The 16,115-nt window shown below is 39.8% G+C and overlaps 1 protein-coding gene across 1 annotated transcript; it reads left to right on the forward strand.

The window, feature by feature from the left end:
• The first annotated feature begins 4,008 nt into the window (after positions 1–4,008).
• On the forward strand, positions 4,009–7,808 carry ptger4a (prostaglandin E receptor 4 (subtype EP4) a). Its single transcript, XM_023394195.2, has 2 exons — positions 4,009–5,090; positions 5,408–7,808. Exons 1-2 carry the CDS (start codon positions 4,230–4,232, stop codon positions 5,954–5,956), a joined length of 1,410 nt encoding a protein of 469 aa, XP_023249963.1. The 5' UTR covers positions 4,009–4,229; the 3' UTR covers positions 5,957–7,808.
• The last annotated feature ends 8,307 nt before the right edge of the window (positions 7,809–16,115 follow it).

Consider the following 16,115-nt stretch of genomic DNA (forward strand, 5'->3'; position numbering starts at 1 on the left):
AAAATGGAAATTTGAATATGTACAATTACATACAAAGTGGGGCAAACACTATCTGCTGATGATGACTGTGTCTATTTTGTCAGATTGAGACACCCAATCACCCAAGTTTAAAAAATCTATATGTATCCAAGTCATTCCATTGCCAGAGGTGTTAACTGTCCATTTTGCCAGCTGTGAAATGTATGGGTGTGTAAAAGCCGCGCATACGTGCACACATTCTGCAGAACTACACCTGGAATGCAGACTGTTTCCTTTGACCCATCCCACACCCTACCAAATGTGTCTGTACCTGTCCACAGTGATCAGACATCGTACTTTAATCTACAGGGAGCTGTTGTTTTTCTAAACAAAAAGGACTGTGGCAAACCATAATCTCAGGTGATAAATCACAGGCTCAACCCTAGCATTAAGACAAAACACAGATGCATTGTTGCAAGGGAAATCATTCAGAGCTATACATATCATGGCAAATACAGTGGGCCACACACCTGTACTTGCATTTCTAGTTTTTCTTCCTTGGTGTAATTTTGCCTTTTGTTCTTAGAAACAAAGTTAAATCCCTGCCAACTACCACAGGAGAAAAAGTAAGGAGTGTTTTCCAGTAATTGGCAGTATTTTGAGGATATAGGAGTCTATAGAGGCCACAAAACCTTTCCATGACACAATGTAGTAATTCCAGAAATTAAATCCCTGGAAGACATAGTGTGTTTTGGAAGTAGTTTTTTTCTTTGCACAACAAAACAAAACAAACGTACGAACAGAAAAGACCCACTCAGTTATGCGATTGACTATCAGCAGAACATAAGCTCCAGTCGTATTTACAGGAAAATGGATTCTTTCAGCAGCGCTGGTGGTCATTACCCTGAGTTTGCAGGGCAGCCACACTGCAGGTTATCTGACTTCAACAAACAAATCCAGGAAAAGCGCATTCATGAGAAGCCTAATCTGTCAAATCTACTTACAGCACATTCTGCATGTCTCGAAACCAGACACACACGTACAGGAATACGCAACAGGAGGCTGAAATCATATTTTCTGAGCGCACAGGGTGGCATATACACACACATAAACACGTTACATAACAGCTATGTTTATCAAAGAGTTGACATGTTAAGGACAATGATAATATATATAGTCTACTTATGAATGGCATACTTAAGAAAGAATATTATTTTTTCAAGGCTCCCATATTCGCAGAGGGTTTCTCCTCGTTCTCTGTTTAAATAAATGCCAGAAATTAGCAACAAAGAAAACAACAAGAGTGTTTTCCAAGAGCACAGGGTCAGTCTAGTGGGATGACGTCCGGCAGCAGGGCTCAAGGTCTTGATTCCTCAGAGTTCAACATGTTCTGTGAAAGCGGTCGTCAGTCTAACTGAGGGGGGTGAACAGTGTGTGTCTGTAGGTTTGTACTTATGCAGATCTGTATACATTCAAGACTGTTCTTATTCAACTGATTCAAATCTTGAAAATCCAACAGCTTAGTCAACAAGCCCATGCTGCCTTTTCACAACTGATGCAGCTGACAGTCAGCTCAGAGTTAAGTTTACCATGCAATAGACAAACAGGCTCCAGCCACAAGTCTGCCCCGCCCACTGCTGACATCATCAGTACAGCTAAGCCCCGCCCACTCGAGCATCGTGGTGACAGATGGTCTGTTTGCCAAAGGTCATGGAAATCATAAGGAAAACAAACTTTTTAGTAAGTCTGGAATCATTCAGTGTTTTGCTGAAAACTTGAACTCACCCAAAAGAGGAAAATTTGTTTTTGCAATTTATCAGAACAAAAAAAAAAGAAAAAGAAAAAAGATTTCGGGAAGATGCAAAACAACAAAAAACATGAATCAAGTGCAACCCACCTCACATTTCACTTTGCATGTGATAAAATTGCCACTTTTTGGTCATTTTAATGCCAGTGTGCAGGCTCATACAGAAAGCTGGGTGAATTAAACAAACACATTACTGCGCTCAAAGATGGCGCCCACTCACTTGAATGAAAATTGCAAGCCTCGAAACAGTAATAAACAACCTTCATTGTAGAAAACTAGCCAGGCTACCAAAAACTGACACCTCTGTCTTTGTCCGTCAAGAGTTCATCAAGAGTCTCAAGAGTTATATAGAGTCATGCTAAATCACAGGTGGCACAAGATTTCCTCCTCGTTCACCCACTGAATTTCTGCACAGCAGCGGTGTGCTGCCACTTGTGGTTGGAGGCTATATTGCAACATGTTGGTGTTGGATCATTGGCTGCTCCAGTGCAGAAATGCAGCTTTAAAGTTTCAAATCCAGTCCTGTCTTAAGTAGGTCGGTCAATTCTGACTGGAGACAAACCAAAGTCAAGTCGCTACAGCTCTGCAACGGATGCAGACCTAATGCTTCTTAGTGTTTTTTCACTCTTTTTTTTTCTTTTCTTTTTACTTTCCCCTTCCTTCTTTTTCTTTTGGCTACACCCATGTTTTCATTAATGGATTTCTCCCTCTTCCTCTTAATCACTCACACACTTACACACATTTTAAAACATTTATCCATCAACTCTGCCACTATTCTCATTTTCCTTGCCGGCTCAGTTGTTTTTGAACCAGCTTTATAAGACTCTAGTTGAAAACCCGGATCTAAAACATTTGTTTTACGGTCTGTGAAAACAAAAATCAAAATGTCACTAATTATCAGACATGTTTTACAATTTATTTGTGATAAATGCAACCCTGTTAATTCTCAGTTGTGTTTATTCATCAGAATCAAACATGAAAATAGATCACTGTTAAAAACTGCTTTAAAAACTCATAAATCTAAATGGTGCTTGTCTATATCGATCATAAATAAAATACATTTCCGATAAGGCTTCCGTTCAGGTTCATCTGTAGTGTCTCAAATGAATGTAACAGCTCACAAGTGGGAGAAATAACCTTCTTTCTTTTTATTCTTTTGAAGAAATCAAGCCTGGACGTTTCGGACAGAGAAAAATCTGATTCCAGATATTTATAAAGTGAATAATCAAACGTTTTGTTTTGCAGTTTAAGTCACCAGACCTGCCATCATGTCAGGGACACTGATGTCGTCACTGTCCCTCAGCAGGACGTGATGTTTGTTTGCTACAGTGGAAGTGGTGGGCACAAATTATGTTTAGCATGTCTTAATTTGTTAGAGGACTGAATTTTAATGGCTTGATAAAAAATGTTCTTATAACAACATGATCCAAGAAACAGTCTCTTCAACCTTGTAATGAAACACAACAACAATAAGAAATGCTTATCATTTTTCCAGAGAGGATCTATTTTTACTGACAGTATTTGACTTTTTGTCGGCAGGATACCTGACAGTTTTATAAATGCATGAGATTTAGTGAACTAGTCACTAAGAGCTCCGGGAACAATTGATTTGTTTGTGGCAAGCCATTTGACTTTTTTGTTGATCCTTATCAATAGTTGAATCTTTTTTTCATTATATCATATTATATACACTTGTGGATTTAAAGTCTTTTACTGTGTTGTTTTACTGAAAAACATGATTAAAGTCATTCAAATAATGTATTTAGTATATCTCACATCTCCTCAAATGTGCCTTTTTTCTTAAATGAACGGTAGAAGTGAAACTTTTTACACCAGTCTTTAAAATTACAGGAATATTTGGTTCTAACAATGAACTTATTCTGCATGTTGTAGCTGAAACTGATTCTAAGTTCCTGCAGATAGGAGCCTCCACTCATTTAGTAAAATGTAAGTTTAAGTTAAATATTATTTTTTACTTTCAGGTAACTTTAAAAGCACAAAATTACATTAAAGTTTTTGAGGTATGACTTCATTTAATAATAATAATAATAATAATCATAAACTATGTCAATTTTGTACAGCATTTGCAGTGAGTTTAGGTTGACACCTGTGTGATGATGTTACACTATAATGTCCAACAGCTGATGAGGGTTGTGAAGTGAAATGAAGGGGAGGGACTGAACTCTGCAGAAAGCTTGAGGGCAGAGCCTCATTTCAATGAAGTCAGTGGTGTCTGTTGGTTGCTTTCATCTGTCTGTCCTGGTGAGTGAAATCTGCTTCTGTCTTGCACAGCTAGCGGAGGATCTGATAGCAAACACCACTAATCACAGCAGAACCATACAGAGGATGAGGTGGGGGAGCTGAACTCTCTGTGGAAGTTGTTTTTTTAAGATAAGGTGGAAGCTGCTTTTTTTTCTGACTTCGACAATGTTGCTCAGGCTTCTTTCAAGTGCAAGTAAGTTTCATGCTTTGGACTGGAAATACTGGCGTTGAGAAAAGTTGTTTCACTCTTCTAGAACTGCGCTTGAAAGGCTTAACAATGAATAATCAATCGATGACAGGGAGGACGATGGTCCCGACCATCCCGTCCATCATGTTCATTTTCGGCGTGGTTGGGAATCTCATCGCCATCGTGGTTCTTTGTAAATCTCGCAAAGAACAGAAAGAAACCACATTTTACACGCTGGTTTGTGGACTGGCAGTCACGGACCTCCTGGGCACGCTGCTGGCCAGTCCGGTCACCATCGCCATTTATGTGAAGGGATCTTGGCCCGGGGAGGACCCCCTGTGCCAGTACTTTGGATTCACCATGCTTTTCTTCTCTCTGGCAGGACTCAGCATCATCTGTGCCATGTCCGTGGAGAGATACATCGCTATAAACCATGCCTACTTCTACAATGACTATGTGGACCAAAAACTGGCAGGTTTGACCCTCCTAGCGATCTACATCTCCAACGCGCTTTTCTGCGCCCTGCCGATTATGGGCTTTGGACAGGTCAAGAAACAATATCCCCAAACCTGGTGTTTTTTAGAGTGGAGGAGCAACAAGACCAGCGATGCAGCTTACACCTACATGTATGCAGGTTTCAGCTCTCTGCTTATTCTCGTCACCGTAATTTGTAACGTGCTGGTGTGTGTGGCTTTGATCCGAATGCACCGGCGCTTCGTGCGCAGGATGTCGCTGGGAACCGATCTGGGGCGCAGCGTGGACCCGCGGAGGAGAGGAGGACGCAGCTTTGGGCGTCTAGCCGGTGCAGAAATTCAGATGGTTATCCTGCTCATAGGCACGTCGGCAGTGGTGCTCATCTGCTCCATCCCACTTGTTGTAAGTTCACCTTTCATTGCTCCCTGTGGGTTTAAATCTAACCATTACGCACGTTTTACGCAGGACTCGCTTACACACAAATGGAGATTTGTTTTGTTTATAGAACGATTTACTCACGTAATTTGATCCAAATCTGTGTAAATGGTTTGAAAGCAAAGTTAAACATATTTCTTTTGTTCTTAATAACTGCTGCCATGTTTTTATCAGTGGCTCACTCACTCTCAAACACACACATAGGCACATCCAAAGCTGCACACTTACACACAATGTAAAACATTTATCCATGTACTCAGCCAATATTCTAATTGTCCTTGCAGGCTCAGGTGTTTTTGAACCAGCTTTATAAGACTCCAGTTGAGCTGAAGTTGGACAAAAACCCGGATCTAAGAGCAATACGCTTTGCTTCCTTCAACCCTATTCTGGACCCCTGGATCTACATCCTGCTGCGCAAGGCTGTTCTCCTCAAGCTCATCGAGAAAATCAAGTGCCTATTTTGTAAAATGGGAGCCAGGAGGCAACAGAGACAGGGAAACTTCCACTGTATAGATGCTCATCAGCTCTCCTCGGTCATCTCCAACCGGGACTCTCTGCGAGATGTCACCAGCAGCTCCCAGACCTTCCTCTACCTGCCGGAGGGAAGTGAGGTGTACACTGGAAGCTGTCACAAAGTAGACAGACTCTCTGGTTCACGACCATCATCAGTCGGACACTCGCAAACTTCTTATTTGTTTGAGCAGGGCAGCGTTGAAGGTCAGACCAGAAAAGGGACAAATGCAATCAGGGACCTTTCAGCCTTGTCCTGCCCAAAAGATCCAGCACTTCAGGTGTCATTGAGCACCGAGTCAGGGGAGGAGAAATGCATCTAAACTAATCAGGAGAGAGTTCTCAGATCGCTCTGAGGTAGATCGTCTACTGAATTATTTCTCCTTAAGCGAACTTTTAACCCCCTGAAAAATGGTGGTAGGCACATAAAAATAATAAATGGTTCAACGTGTGAAGTTGGGCACACAGGGTGAGAAAGAAACAGAGAAACTTGAAGTGCTTTGAGCTTTATCATCTTGTGTCTTCTTTATTTCAGCACCCAGCTACCTCAGTGATGACTATCTCTAACCGTGCAAGCAGATTTTTTTTTTATCATTTTAGCCCTAGAGAGTAGTTATCAAAACAGAGATGACCCACTTCTTCATGACTCACGTGTCAGTGATGGGAAAGCTACACCTTCTGATTTCAACTACTTTGCTCAATCATTGTGGAAACCTTTACTGTAAAGTATATGAGACCAGCGATTTAGAATAATTGAGTCACAAACTTGTGGTCAATATTGTAAATGAAAACTGTATTGAGTGTGATCCTTATGAGTAATCACTGGCACGTGTTGCTGCCATTGTAGGGATCGTTTTGTTTAACAAACTCTATTGTACAGTGCTTTTTGAAGGACGTATTGTGTTAGTTCTATGACTAATGTACAGTGCAGTATTATTATGTGGTGAACACCAACGGTTTTGTTCCTCAGCCCTGGAGTTACACACAAATTTGTCATCTCAAATTAGAAAAACTTTGGTTTCCATCTTACAATAAGGGTACAAAGATCCTTGTGTCGTAGATATTAACACCAAATTATTTAAATCTGAATGTTGAGGAGTTTTTCCGCAGCTACAGAGAATGTGGTGTAAATTAGTGAACAGATGTTGCTTGATGTATTAAGATGAGGTTATTTGAACACAGCTGTCAGCTTTAGAAAAAACAGTGTTCGATGTGTAAAATATTGTTTGTAATAAAATTATTCTTCTCCAGGAGAAGGTCCTAGTTAATAAATCGCAACTCTGAAGGGGTTATCCAAAAGAAGTATCTCTGCACAGTGATTAAATTGTCATGTAGTTTGATTGGTATTTACGTTCATGAATCACTATCTTCCAGCACAAACATCCAGATAACCAGAATTCAGATAATCAACCACTGCAACCTGCAACCAACAATTACTCTGCTGAGTATATTCTCACTTAATCTTAATTCACTGTTTAGTCAAAACATTAGAAAACTGAAAAAAACAAAACATCACAGCTTCCAGGAACCCACAGCGATGTCTTCAAACTGTCTGTTTTGTCCGATCAACTGTCCAAATGCCTAAATATTCTGTTTACAATGGAAGAGATAACTCACATATTGGAAGCTGGTGCCAGCAAATGTTTGGCATTTAGTTTGAAAGACTAACGCTGACCAAATATTCATTGACTTCATCTCTTCTATCAATTAGACCAAAATCTTAATTCCACATCTCTAAATTTAGATATTCAAGTTTGTAAAAGAGCTGTTACCTTGTCAGTCAAGGACTGGTGATTCACATAGAACAGTTTCTTTTATCCTATTCTGTGTTTAGTTGCATTTTCCTCCCCTTTTTAATGTGGTGTAATTTCAGTCAATTGACACCTTCTGCTCCCGTCTTACCGCCATATAATCGACTGAACATTTAACTCCTGTTTGTTTGAGCTTTTCCGCTCAAATGAGCTTTATGTCTGTGGTTTGAAACTTTGGAGCGCACAGTCTGCCTCCTTTTCCATGTTATTACATTGACTCCAGATTGTTGCTTAATGTCACAGACTATGTTCTGCCTTTCTTGTCTCCCTTGCTGTTGATTTTATTATTTATTATTATTTTGTTATGCACTTAGTTTTATTTTTTGTTCATATTGGTATGTTGAATGAAGCGTGTGGGCACATAGTTCAGCATGTTTTTGTTTTGTGTCACTTTTCTTATGCAAACATGACTTAGTGTGCACCAAAACTGAGCAGAAATGACTGAGAACTTCTGTGTGTTCAGGAATACGATTGTGTACAATTTACAAGGCAGCTGTAAATTAACACCCACACTATCATTTCAGGGCAAACATGGCCTTTGACGCTGTCTCTTATACACATCTTTTCCAAAGTTTATGGCCAAATTTTTGTAAGCAAAAAAATAAATAAATAAAAGCTGGATCTTGCTAATGTGTCAAATAGCTAGTGCCAGACACACCTATACAGAGAAAAACAGAGAGTGTTAGTCTGATGGAAAAAAAGACACCCACAGTCTCAGGAAGTAGACCTGGCCGAGAGAGCTTCTCTCCTGTAACAATAAACACAATCTACGGTTCCAATTCATAGCAATTAAACTTAAACAAGCAATGCAGTGGCTAAGGCAAACACGTTACAGAGATGCCTAAGAGACTAAGAGTGTCAGAGGATCCTCCAGACTCTGGGAACAACACGCATGAATTGAATTAGACTGTGAAAAATAGGATCACACAACAGTGAGACACAACAACAAGCCTTCCACTTCTCAGCAATTGATCCTCTTTGCTCTCACCAGAGTCTGCCTCACCTAATTAAATGTATAAATGGACAACCAATGAGGCTGATATTTACCATCTGTGTGAACAGGTGTACATTCACATCCCATACAAACAAGCTGCATAGAATAGCCTTACTGGCCTCAGGCAGGTTTAAACCAAGTCTGCACCAAAGTTCAAGAGTAAAGGAGGATATCATTTTTGGATTTCTTACGGTTGGAGGTGGTGACGGATGATCCTGATGTACAACTTGACACGGATGTCGTTACACACCCGTGGAGCTGCTTTACATCAGCAGGGTCCTTCGGTGACGCTCTGCACTCTGTCACCTCCGTGCTCATTGATAAACTGCAGAAAACACCCGCTTGCTCCATCGTGTCTGCTGTCACCCCCAGTTGAAAAGGACACAAAACAATCCCAGTCTGGAATTAAGCCAGAGTCAAAGCAGAACTGATGCAGCAACTGGTAAATGTCTTACAGTGGTACAAGAGCGTGAGTTTCTTCCCTTGAGTGATGGAAAAAAAACAGGAATGAAATGTAATCCGGACAGAAAATATGATCCGCTATGCTGTGTCAGGAGCAGTTTTCTCTCACATTAGTGAGAAGAGCATCCTTTTTTAACATATACTCAGAACAGTGAGTCTTTGTTCGGGGCTAAAGCTGAATACTTAAAGGATCTTATCTAGCCACGCCGATAAAATTGAGATATTTGTTTCCATTCCAGACATTTTTGATTGGGGCTATTTCTTTGGTTAAAAACGAGTTCCAATGAAAAATGTTCACAGTGAGATTATCCAAAGCAACATCAACACTCTTTCTGGAAAGAAAGAAATTATTTTTTAAATGTTTTTTGGGATTTTTCTTTTGCTACGTGCACCGCACCCCAAATCCTATTCACTCCCATTGTGTCAAAAGGACACTTCACTGAGTTTACACAAGGATCACTTCACTTGTCATGGGGCATAATACTCAGTCAATGAAAACAGTTGAGTGTTTTTTGTAGTTTTATTGGAGCTTTCTTAAGTATGTTATCAGGGTTGTCTTGGCTCGGGCCTGAGACTTAAAGTATTTTACAATAATCCTACGTTACAAGCTGAGGGTGTGGAATTCGAAAGAGATACCAGAGGCGTTTATCAGGCAGGGATCGTCGACCAAATCGCCTCTTGTTCCAGAGTTCTCTTCATTTTTCCCAAAGCCAGCGTTAATGTGACTCACAGTTGGAGCATCTCTACGGCTTTGTTCGGCATGAAACTCTTCCAGTAGAAACACCAGTTCAAAATTGTATCAACTACATTTGAAAATATCAGTTTTTTTCCTAAAAACGTTGAAGGTAAAATCTTGTATAAGTATAATTTTCATGGGAAAAGTTAACTATGAACTTAATTATTATTAACCAAAACTGAGGGTAATGAAAAAAGAGAAAATTGAAATGGGAATACAGAATGGGGAAAAAAGTGTTAAGTTGCTTGAATGTTCCTTCTCTCAGAGCAGATATCTCAACATTCGGACAGATAAAACCAAAGTTATTTGCATGTATAGATACCACTAAGGCCGTTATTTTCTGAAATGATCTTTTAACTCCAGCTGTTTGAAAATGCAGAGCTCCCAGTTGTTGTCATGTCTTACTATTTCCTGTATAGTTTGATTTTAAAATAATATTCTTTATTTTATTTCACCTCTATTCATCCATGTAAGTCCCACAGAGATCAGAAACCTTTTCTGCAAAGAGTCAAAGTTTCAGACAAAACAATACAAAACCCATTAAACATCACTAAAAAGGATGTACATTTTCTTTTTTGGTAAAATTTTGGCTTTATCTGACATTTAAGTACAACTTTACTAACATTGTAGCCATGGGTTCGGTCCGGTTGTAAACGGCAATGTGAACAGCTCCAGGGTTGGAATTAGTCACCCTCCTGACTCTGTTAAATCCCATACAAATATACAGTATATGTAGAGCGACTTATTTCAAAGGTTTTAAAGCAGAATTATGTACACCAGCAAGTTCCCATGAAATCGGCAGCTAATTGGTAACTTTGATCTCCACTGTTATATAATACCCATGGAAAAAGGAAAAACTTAACCACATGTGATGACCTATCAGACAACGAGCCAGTCAGACACTGAAATACAGATTTTTTCAAATAAACGTTGTGTACATCCTTTAAAGTATCTTTGCTTTTAAGTGGGAAGGGAAAATAGTTGAAAGTCTTTAACAAAATAAAAGCCTCATTAGCTCTCTGAGCTCTGAGTAGGAGATAAAGAGAAGAAAATCTTTTCATCAGATATGTAAATCATATCTGATGAATTTTCTTTCTGGGAAGTGTTCAAGGTGGACAGGAGAGCGGCCAAAAGCAATTAAAGCATTATAGCATCTGTTAATGGTGCAGATATGTGTGTGTCATTACATGTGTGAGTGGGTGTTTTCACAAGGGTCACATTTAGCGAAGCATTTTCCACTGCACATTTCTGTGGGTTTAGAGTTCACTGAGTCAGTAATAGCCATAAATTTCCAATTCATATCAGTCTCAGACCTCCCAAGAAAATTTTCATCGCTTGAATAAACTACATGTTGCTGAGGAAATAAGCTGCACGGGGTCCAGATGAAGATGAAATCGATGAGTCATCTGGCAGTTGCCGTGCACCACCCATGCTCTGAGTTAGAATCTAACCAGTGACATCAGTTGTATGTGTTCCTCAAGACATAAAAAGAAACCACACATACAATCACACAAAACTATGATAAAAGAAAAGAATGCCTGCAATGAACATCTACAGCCTTAAAAATCTGCACTCACTAACACCTGTCAAGCTTTCCGCTCTTGAACCGCAAGAGCACCCTACAGTGAAAACTGTGGTAAATATGTTTTGAAGGAAACTTAATGACTGGATTATGTTTTCTATTAACATGATGAGGATATGTTGTGAACGTATTTGGAAGGTCGTAAATATGTTGATACTGAATGCACTCAATCTGTAAAAAGTTCAAAGACACCTTATTTGTTTCCCACCAAAATATCCAATCTTGCAGCACAATATAGTGACTAGCAATATGACACTGTTTTCACATCACTTAGTTAAAGTTAGTGAAATATGATGATCTGATTTAATCTACAAACAGTTAACGGTGACTTCAGACACAATGTGTTTATTAACATTAAACAGAAACCACATTCTTTCCCTAATTTTAACTAAAGTACCTAACCACAAAGGGGACTGTGGATGCAAACCCCTGTCTGGCCCCTGGTGTGACAGTCGTGACCTTTGCACTCCAATCCACCTCAACCACCTGAACTCCTGGCAACTCCGCTGTAAAGCTCAGAGAAATGGCTGTGCGTTTTATTTGACTCATGCATTTGCCAAAACAACCAGTTATCCAACTTTTTGAAGTCTTTTCCCTATAAAAAGAAATACTTTTTGAAAACACTCCCCATAAAACAGAGTAAAGTCTTCAGGGATGAAGACTAACTTGTTGTGTGTCTGGTTAACCCCACCTCCGTTTAAGAGCAGCTCACAACAGCTGCCCTAGCTATATGTGCTAAAACTTTACCTTGGAAGTAACATTCAGTTGGTGACTTAGATAATCTCTGTATCTGAATATGTGAACGACTGCAGGTCGGATTAGAGCAGATAAATAATTAATAATGGACACCATCCTCCAAACTGTTTAAATGCTGAGGAGAGGTCCAAAGCTTGATACACCTGCAGTGCCTAGATACGCCTGTTAAGCTGTTACAGGACAATTGCTGTTCAAGGGAGGGGTTTAACGGATGATGCAGTCAATACTGTAAAATCCGATAAAGAAATTAGGTGATGCTTTGACACACAGCTGCAGTCTATTCTATCTGAGTAGAAGAAAGCAGGAAAAGGCATTTACCAAGCTCTGTTTTGAATCCAGTAACAGCCACCACAGCAAGGCAATCCTGATGAGGAAGGTAAGATAACTGAGTTCATCTGTACTGCAGGAGAGATGTAACATACAGTGTAGTAGCTGAATGGGCCTGCATTGGGCACGGGCCCAAGGGCCCAAAGAATCAGGGGCCCACCTGAGTTTCACCTGCAAAATGTCACTGACGGAGACACATAATGGCCATTAAGAGAAACAAAGCAACTACAAAGAGACAGACAACAACCACAAAAAAACCCACAAAACACCCACAAAGAGATGTACAACGACTACAGAGAGAGAGAAAATGATAACAGAATAAGGCAAAACAACCACAAAGACAGACAATGCAACTACAAAGAGACGTACAACAACTACCACGGGACACAAACCGACCGCAGAGACAAATAGTGCATCTCTGTTGACCTGGTTATCTTGCTCTTACAGGAGAAGCTGGGGGCCTTTCACATGTCTGTGACCTGGGCCCCACTGTCTCATAGTCCGTCCGTGCCCAGATGGGCTTCATGAATGATATATAGTAGCAAGAACAGACCATAGCTATTATAGAGTCATTTCCTCTGTTTGTTTTTTTCTGGAAAGCTGGTGGGATTTTCATTGGCTGATATCAATGTGTTTTAGACTCAATTTAGGAGGGTAGTTCTTTATGTGGGGAAACTTTGTGACATACAGCAGTTCTTGAATTAAAATGCAAACAAAAAAACAAAAAAGTATAGAAAAAAAAAGGTTTACAGGTTTACAGGTTTCTGCAGAGGTGGGTTGTGGGTTGCTTGGACATTATATTGGACACAGACTCACATAGCCAGATATATCTCCACAGTGCTGTATCAGCAATGGAGAGTATTGGACATAACATCAGTATTTCCAAAATCTGGCTATGGCCCTGGTTTAAAAAAAAAAAAAAAAAAAAGTGCAAGTCTCTTCAAGCTGAGAGAGATGGCCAATATACACTCCAGTGGAAATCACAGTGACGAGTCCAAAAGTCATCACCTGTTAAAAATCTCACAGTACTATGCTAGAAAACATGTAGTGAAGCATGCTTTTAAATATTACCACCATCATCCAGTACAGACTTGTTGACTGAACTAATCTGAACAAGAAAAACATTTCTTTGTGTTTGTACTGAAAGTTTATTTTTTTGATGCCGAAAAAAGAATTAAAAAAAGATAATTACTTCACAAATACATTTACTTCATTAATGTCATGACAGCCACCACGGCAGACAGACGTGGTTTGAAAAGTTGTTCTGATTTGAGCACAAAATGTGATAGTAAACACTTTAACCACACAGTTTCGGGTCCACAGAGAGGTGCTCCGACAGAAAGTCACGTGCCCACACATACTGGAAGCCAAGCAGCTTTTCCCAGCTTGCACCGCTGTCTGTGCCAATTCTGCTCCTCGCTCAGTGATTCTTGGAGCTCTCAGCATATTTTTTTTCACAGCTGCCTATCCTAAGTATGTTTCTCTTTCAATTCTCAAATAATCATTATCCCCTGCGATCACCTATTACACGCTGAGTAGAATTTTGCCTCATTGTTTCTCCGCACCATTAATCATATATTTCAAAACAGGTTAATTTGAGCACAGAGCTATTCCAGATACTGAAGGCTGAGCTGTTCGTTTGCTCAGGAGTCAGATTACTGTGTCTAACTCTGAGGTTTTCTAACAAATGTTGTTCTGAAACAATGTTGATGGCTTTAATGTTGCTGATATCCTGATTTATTTCAAGATCTCAGCACTTCATAACTCAAAACCAGTTGCTCTGTGGGCCACCATTGACACTGTAATGTATCAGACCACTTGATTATGAATCATAGGGTTTTTAAAAGCATATGCTACACTACAAATATAATCAGTGGATAAGAAATTGACCAAGTTTGGGTAAGTTTAAAAATAACTAAAGAAGATGGAACAGTTTACAACCATGCCATGTTTTAGTTCAGTTAAATAACTCAATAGAGAATAAAAAATAACACTGGGTCAAAAAGCCCATTGCTACTCCTACAGGGTGGTTTTATTCACTGTGTAAAGTTAAAACATTATTGCTTTGGTGCAATAATATGTAAGCGTCTTAGGACAAAGTGATTCATCCACAGAATTTGCCACAACTTTTATGATGACTCCACGCAAATGCACTTTCAGCATGTCTACTGCTGCTTCTGCAAAGATCATTTTTCATGTCTATCTTGTCAGTTGTGCCTCTAAGCCAATGTCTTGCATGGGAATCTCTGGTGAAAGGTACAGTATTACCATGAAAAATATGATTTAGTGGAGGGGTCATTTAGGCTACCAAGATAAAACAACAAGCAGCAGGACATAAATCTGCTACTTTATGTCAACCTAAAATGGTTTATGAAATAACTGACTTCAAAGGGGCAAGAAATTAATGGGAACATTGTGTCATCGGGTATTTAATGAGCAAACTATTCTCAAAACACTGACTAGTATGCATGCTATTAATCTTAATAAATGTGTATTGTGTGTATTTTTGCATGTTTCTATGTGTGTGTGTGTGTGTGTGTGTGTGTGTGTGTGTGTGTGTGTTTAAAGAGTTATTGGCTGTACAGCTCAGGTTTCATCCAAGTTGTGATTTTTGAGTTCAGATCCTTGCACCTCACCAAAGGCAGTGAGACGCTGTCCTCATTTCCACTGCCCGGACCAGGGCCACTAATTGTCGGTGGCGTGGATCAACATGAACGTAAGTGTTTTACCAGTGACTGGGAACAGAGAACAAGTGCGCTTACTCGCACACACACATACACACACACACATACACACACACACACACACACACACACTATATCAGATGTCGCCTCTGAGTGCACTTTCAGCAGGCAAAAAAGTCCCAAAAGACGTCACAACGTGAAGGAGAGCAGATGTGGAGGAAAGGCATCTATTGTGGATCTGTTTCTGTTGCACATATTCTTTTGCACCCACCACCCCACATGCATTTTCCAAACAATTTCCCTATAATGGAAAATGGAATGGACTGAACTGTTTTTGTTACCTGTCCAATTTATCACCGTTTACTGTAGACTAGTCCCAGTTCCACATAATATCCTGGTACAAGCTGAAACAGGCTTTGCAAGATAAACTGATTGACTCACATGCACTGGGCTTGGCCATTTTAATCTGTAAAGGTACCAATTATCTCCCAGGAATGAAATAACAGCAACACTTCCAAAAATAGATCAGCCCGAATATGTTATGTCAGATCAAAGTACTTCTTCTCTTCTTTCTTTGTTTATGTCTTGTTCAGTGTGGAGCAGGAATGCTGTGAAAAGGGCGTCTTGCCAACAAGACGCTGATCAATGATTGGTAACTGAAGGTAATTGATTGGTTTTAATACCTCTAAAATATGCTTCTTTCCACTGTTTCTTATTTGTTAAATTACTTCAGCATCCCTTTTGGTGATAATTATGTCTTTATTTCCCTGGCATTTGTCCAGCCTAGTTTTACAACCTTAACCGTCCTTTCCAGCAATTAAAGGGTGTGCCATGTGATGTATGATCCACCCATTTGGTTGAGAAAGACCATGTGTTTCACTTAACTTATGAAGTCTGCGGCATCATCTTTTCTCCGACATCCCCCTTTTCCTGACACTCACCACCGGAGGATACACCATGGAAACCTACGATAGTATGGACAGCTAGGACCAAATGTATTCTTAGAGAAAATTTTAAAAAATCTAAATCCTTGTTGTGTCGTCTGGTTCTGAAACACTGCAATACGCTGGATCGAGGGCTTCTTGCTTTGAGAAAGTAATCTGCTTGAAGGGCCCATATTGTTCTCTTTA

The sequence above is a fragment of the Seriola lalandi genome, unplaced genomic scaffold, assembly GCF_002814215.2.
Source record: "Seriola lalandi dorsalis isolate HSWRI2012SDOR001 ecotype SW California unplaced genomic scaffold, Sedor1 jcf7180002054946, whole genome shotgun sequence".
Classification (NCBI taxonomy): domain Eukaryota; kingdom Metazoa; phylum Chordata; class Actinopteri; order Carangiformes; family Carangidae; genus Seriola; species Seriola lalandi.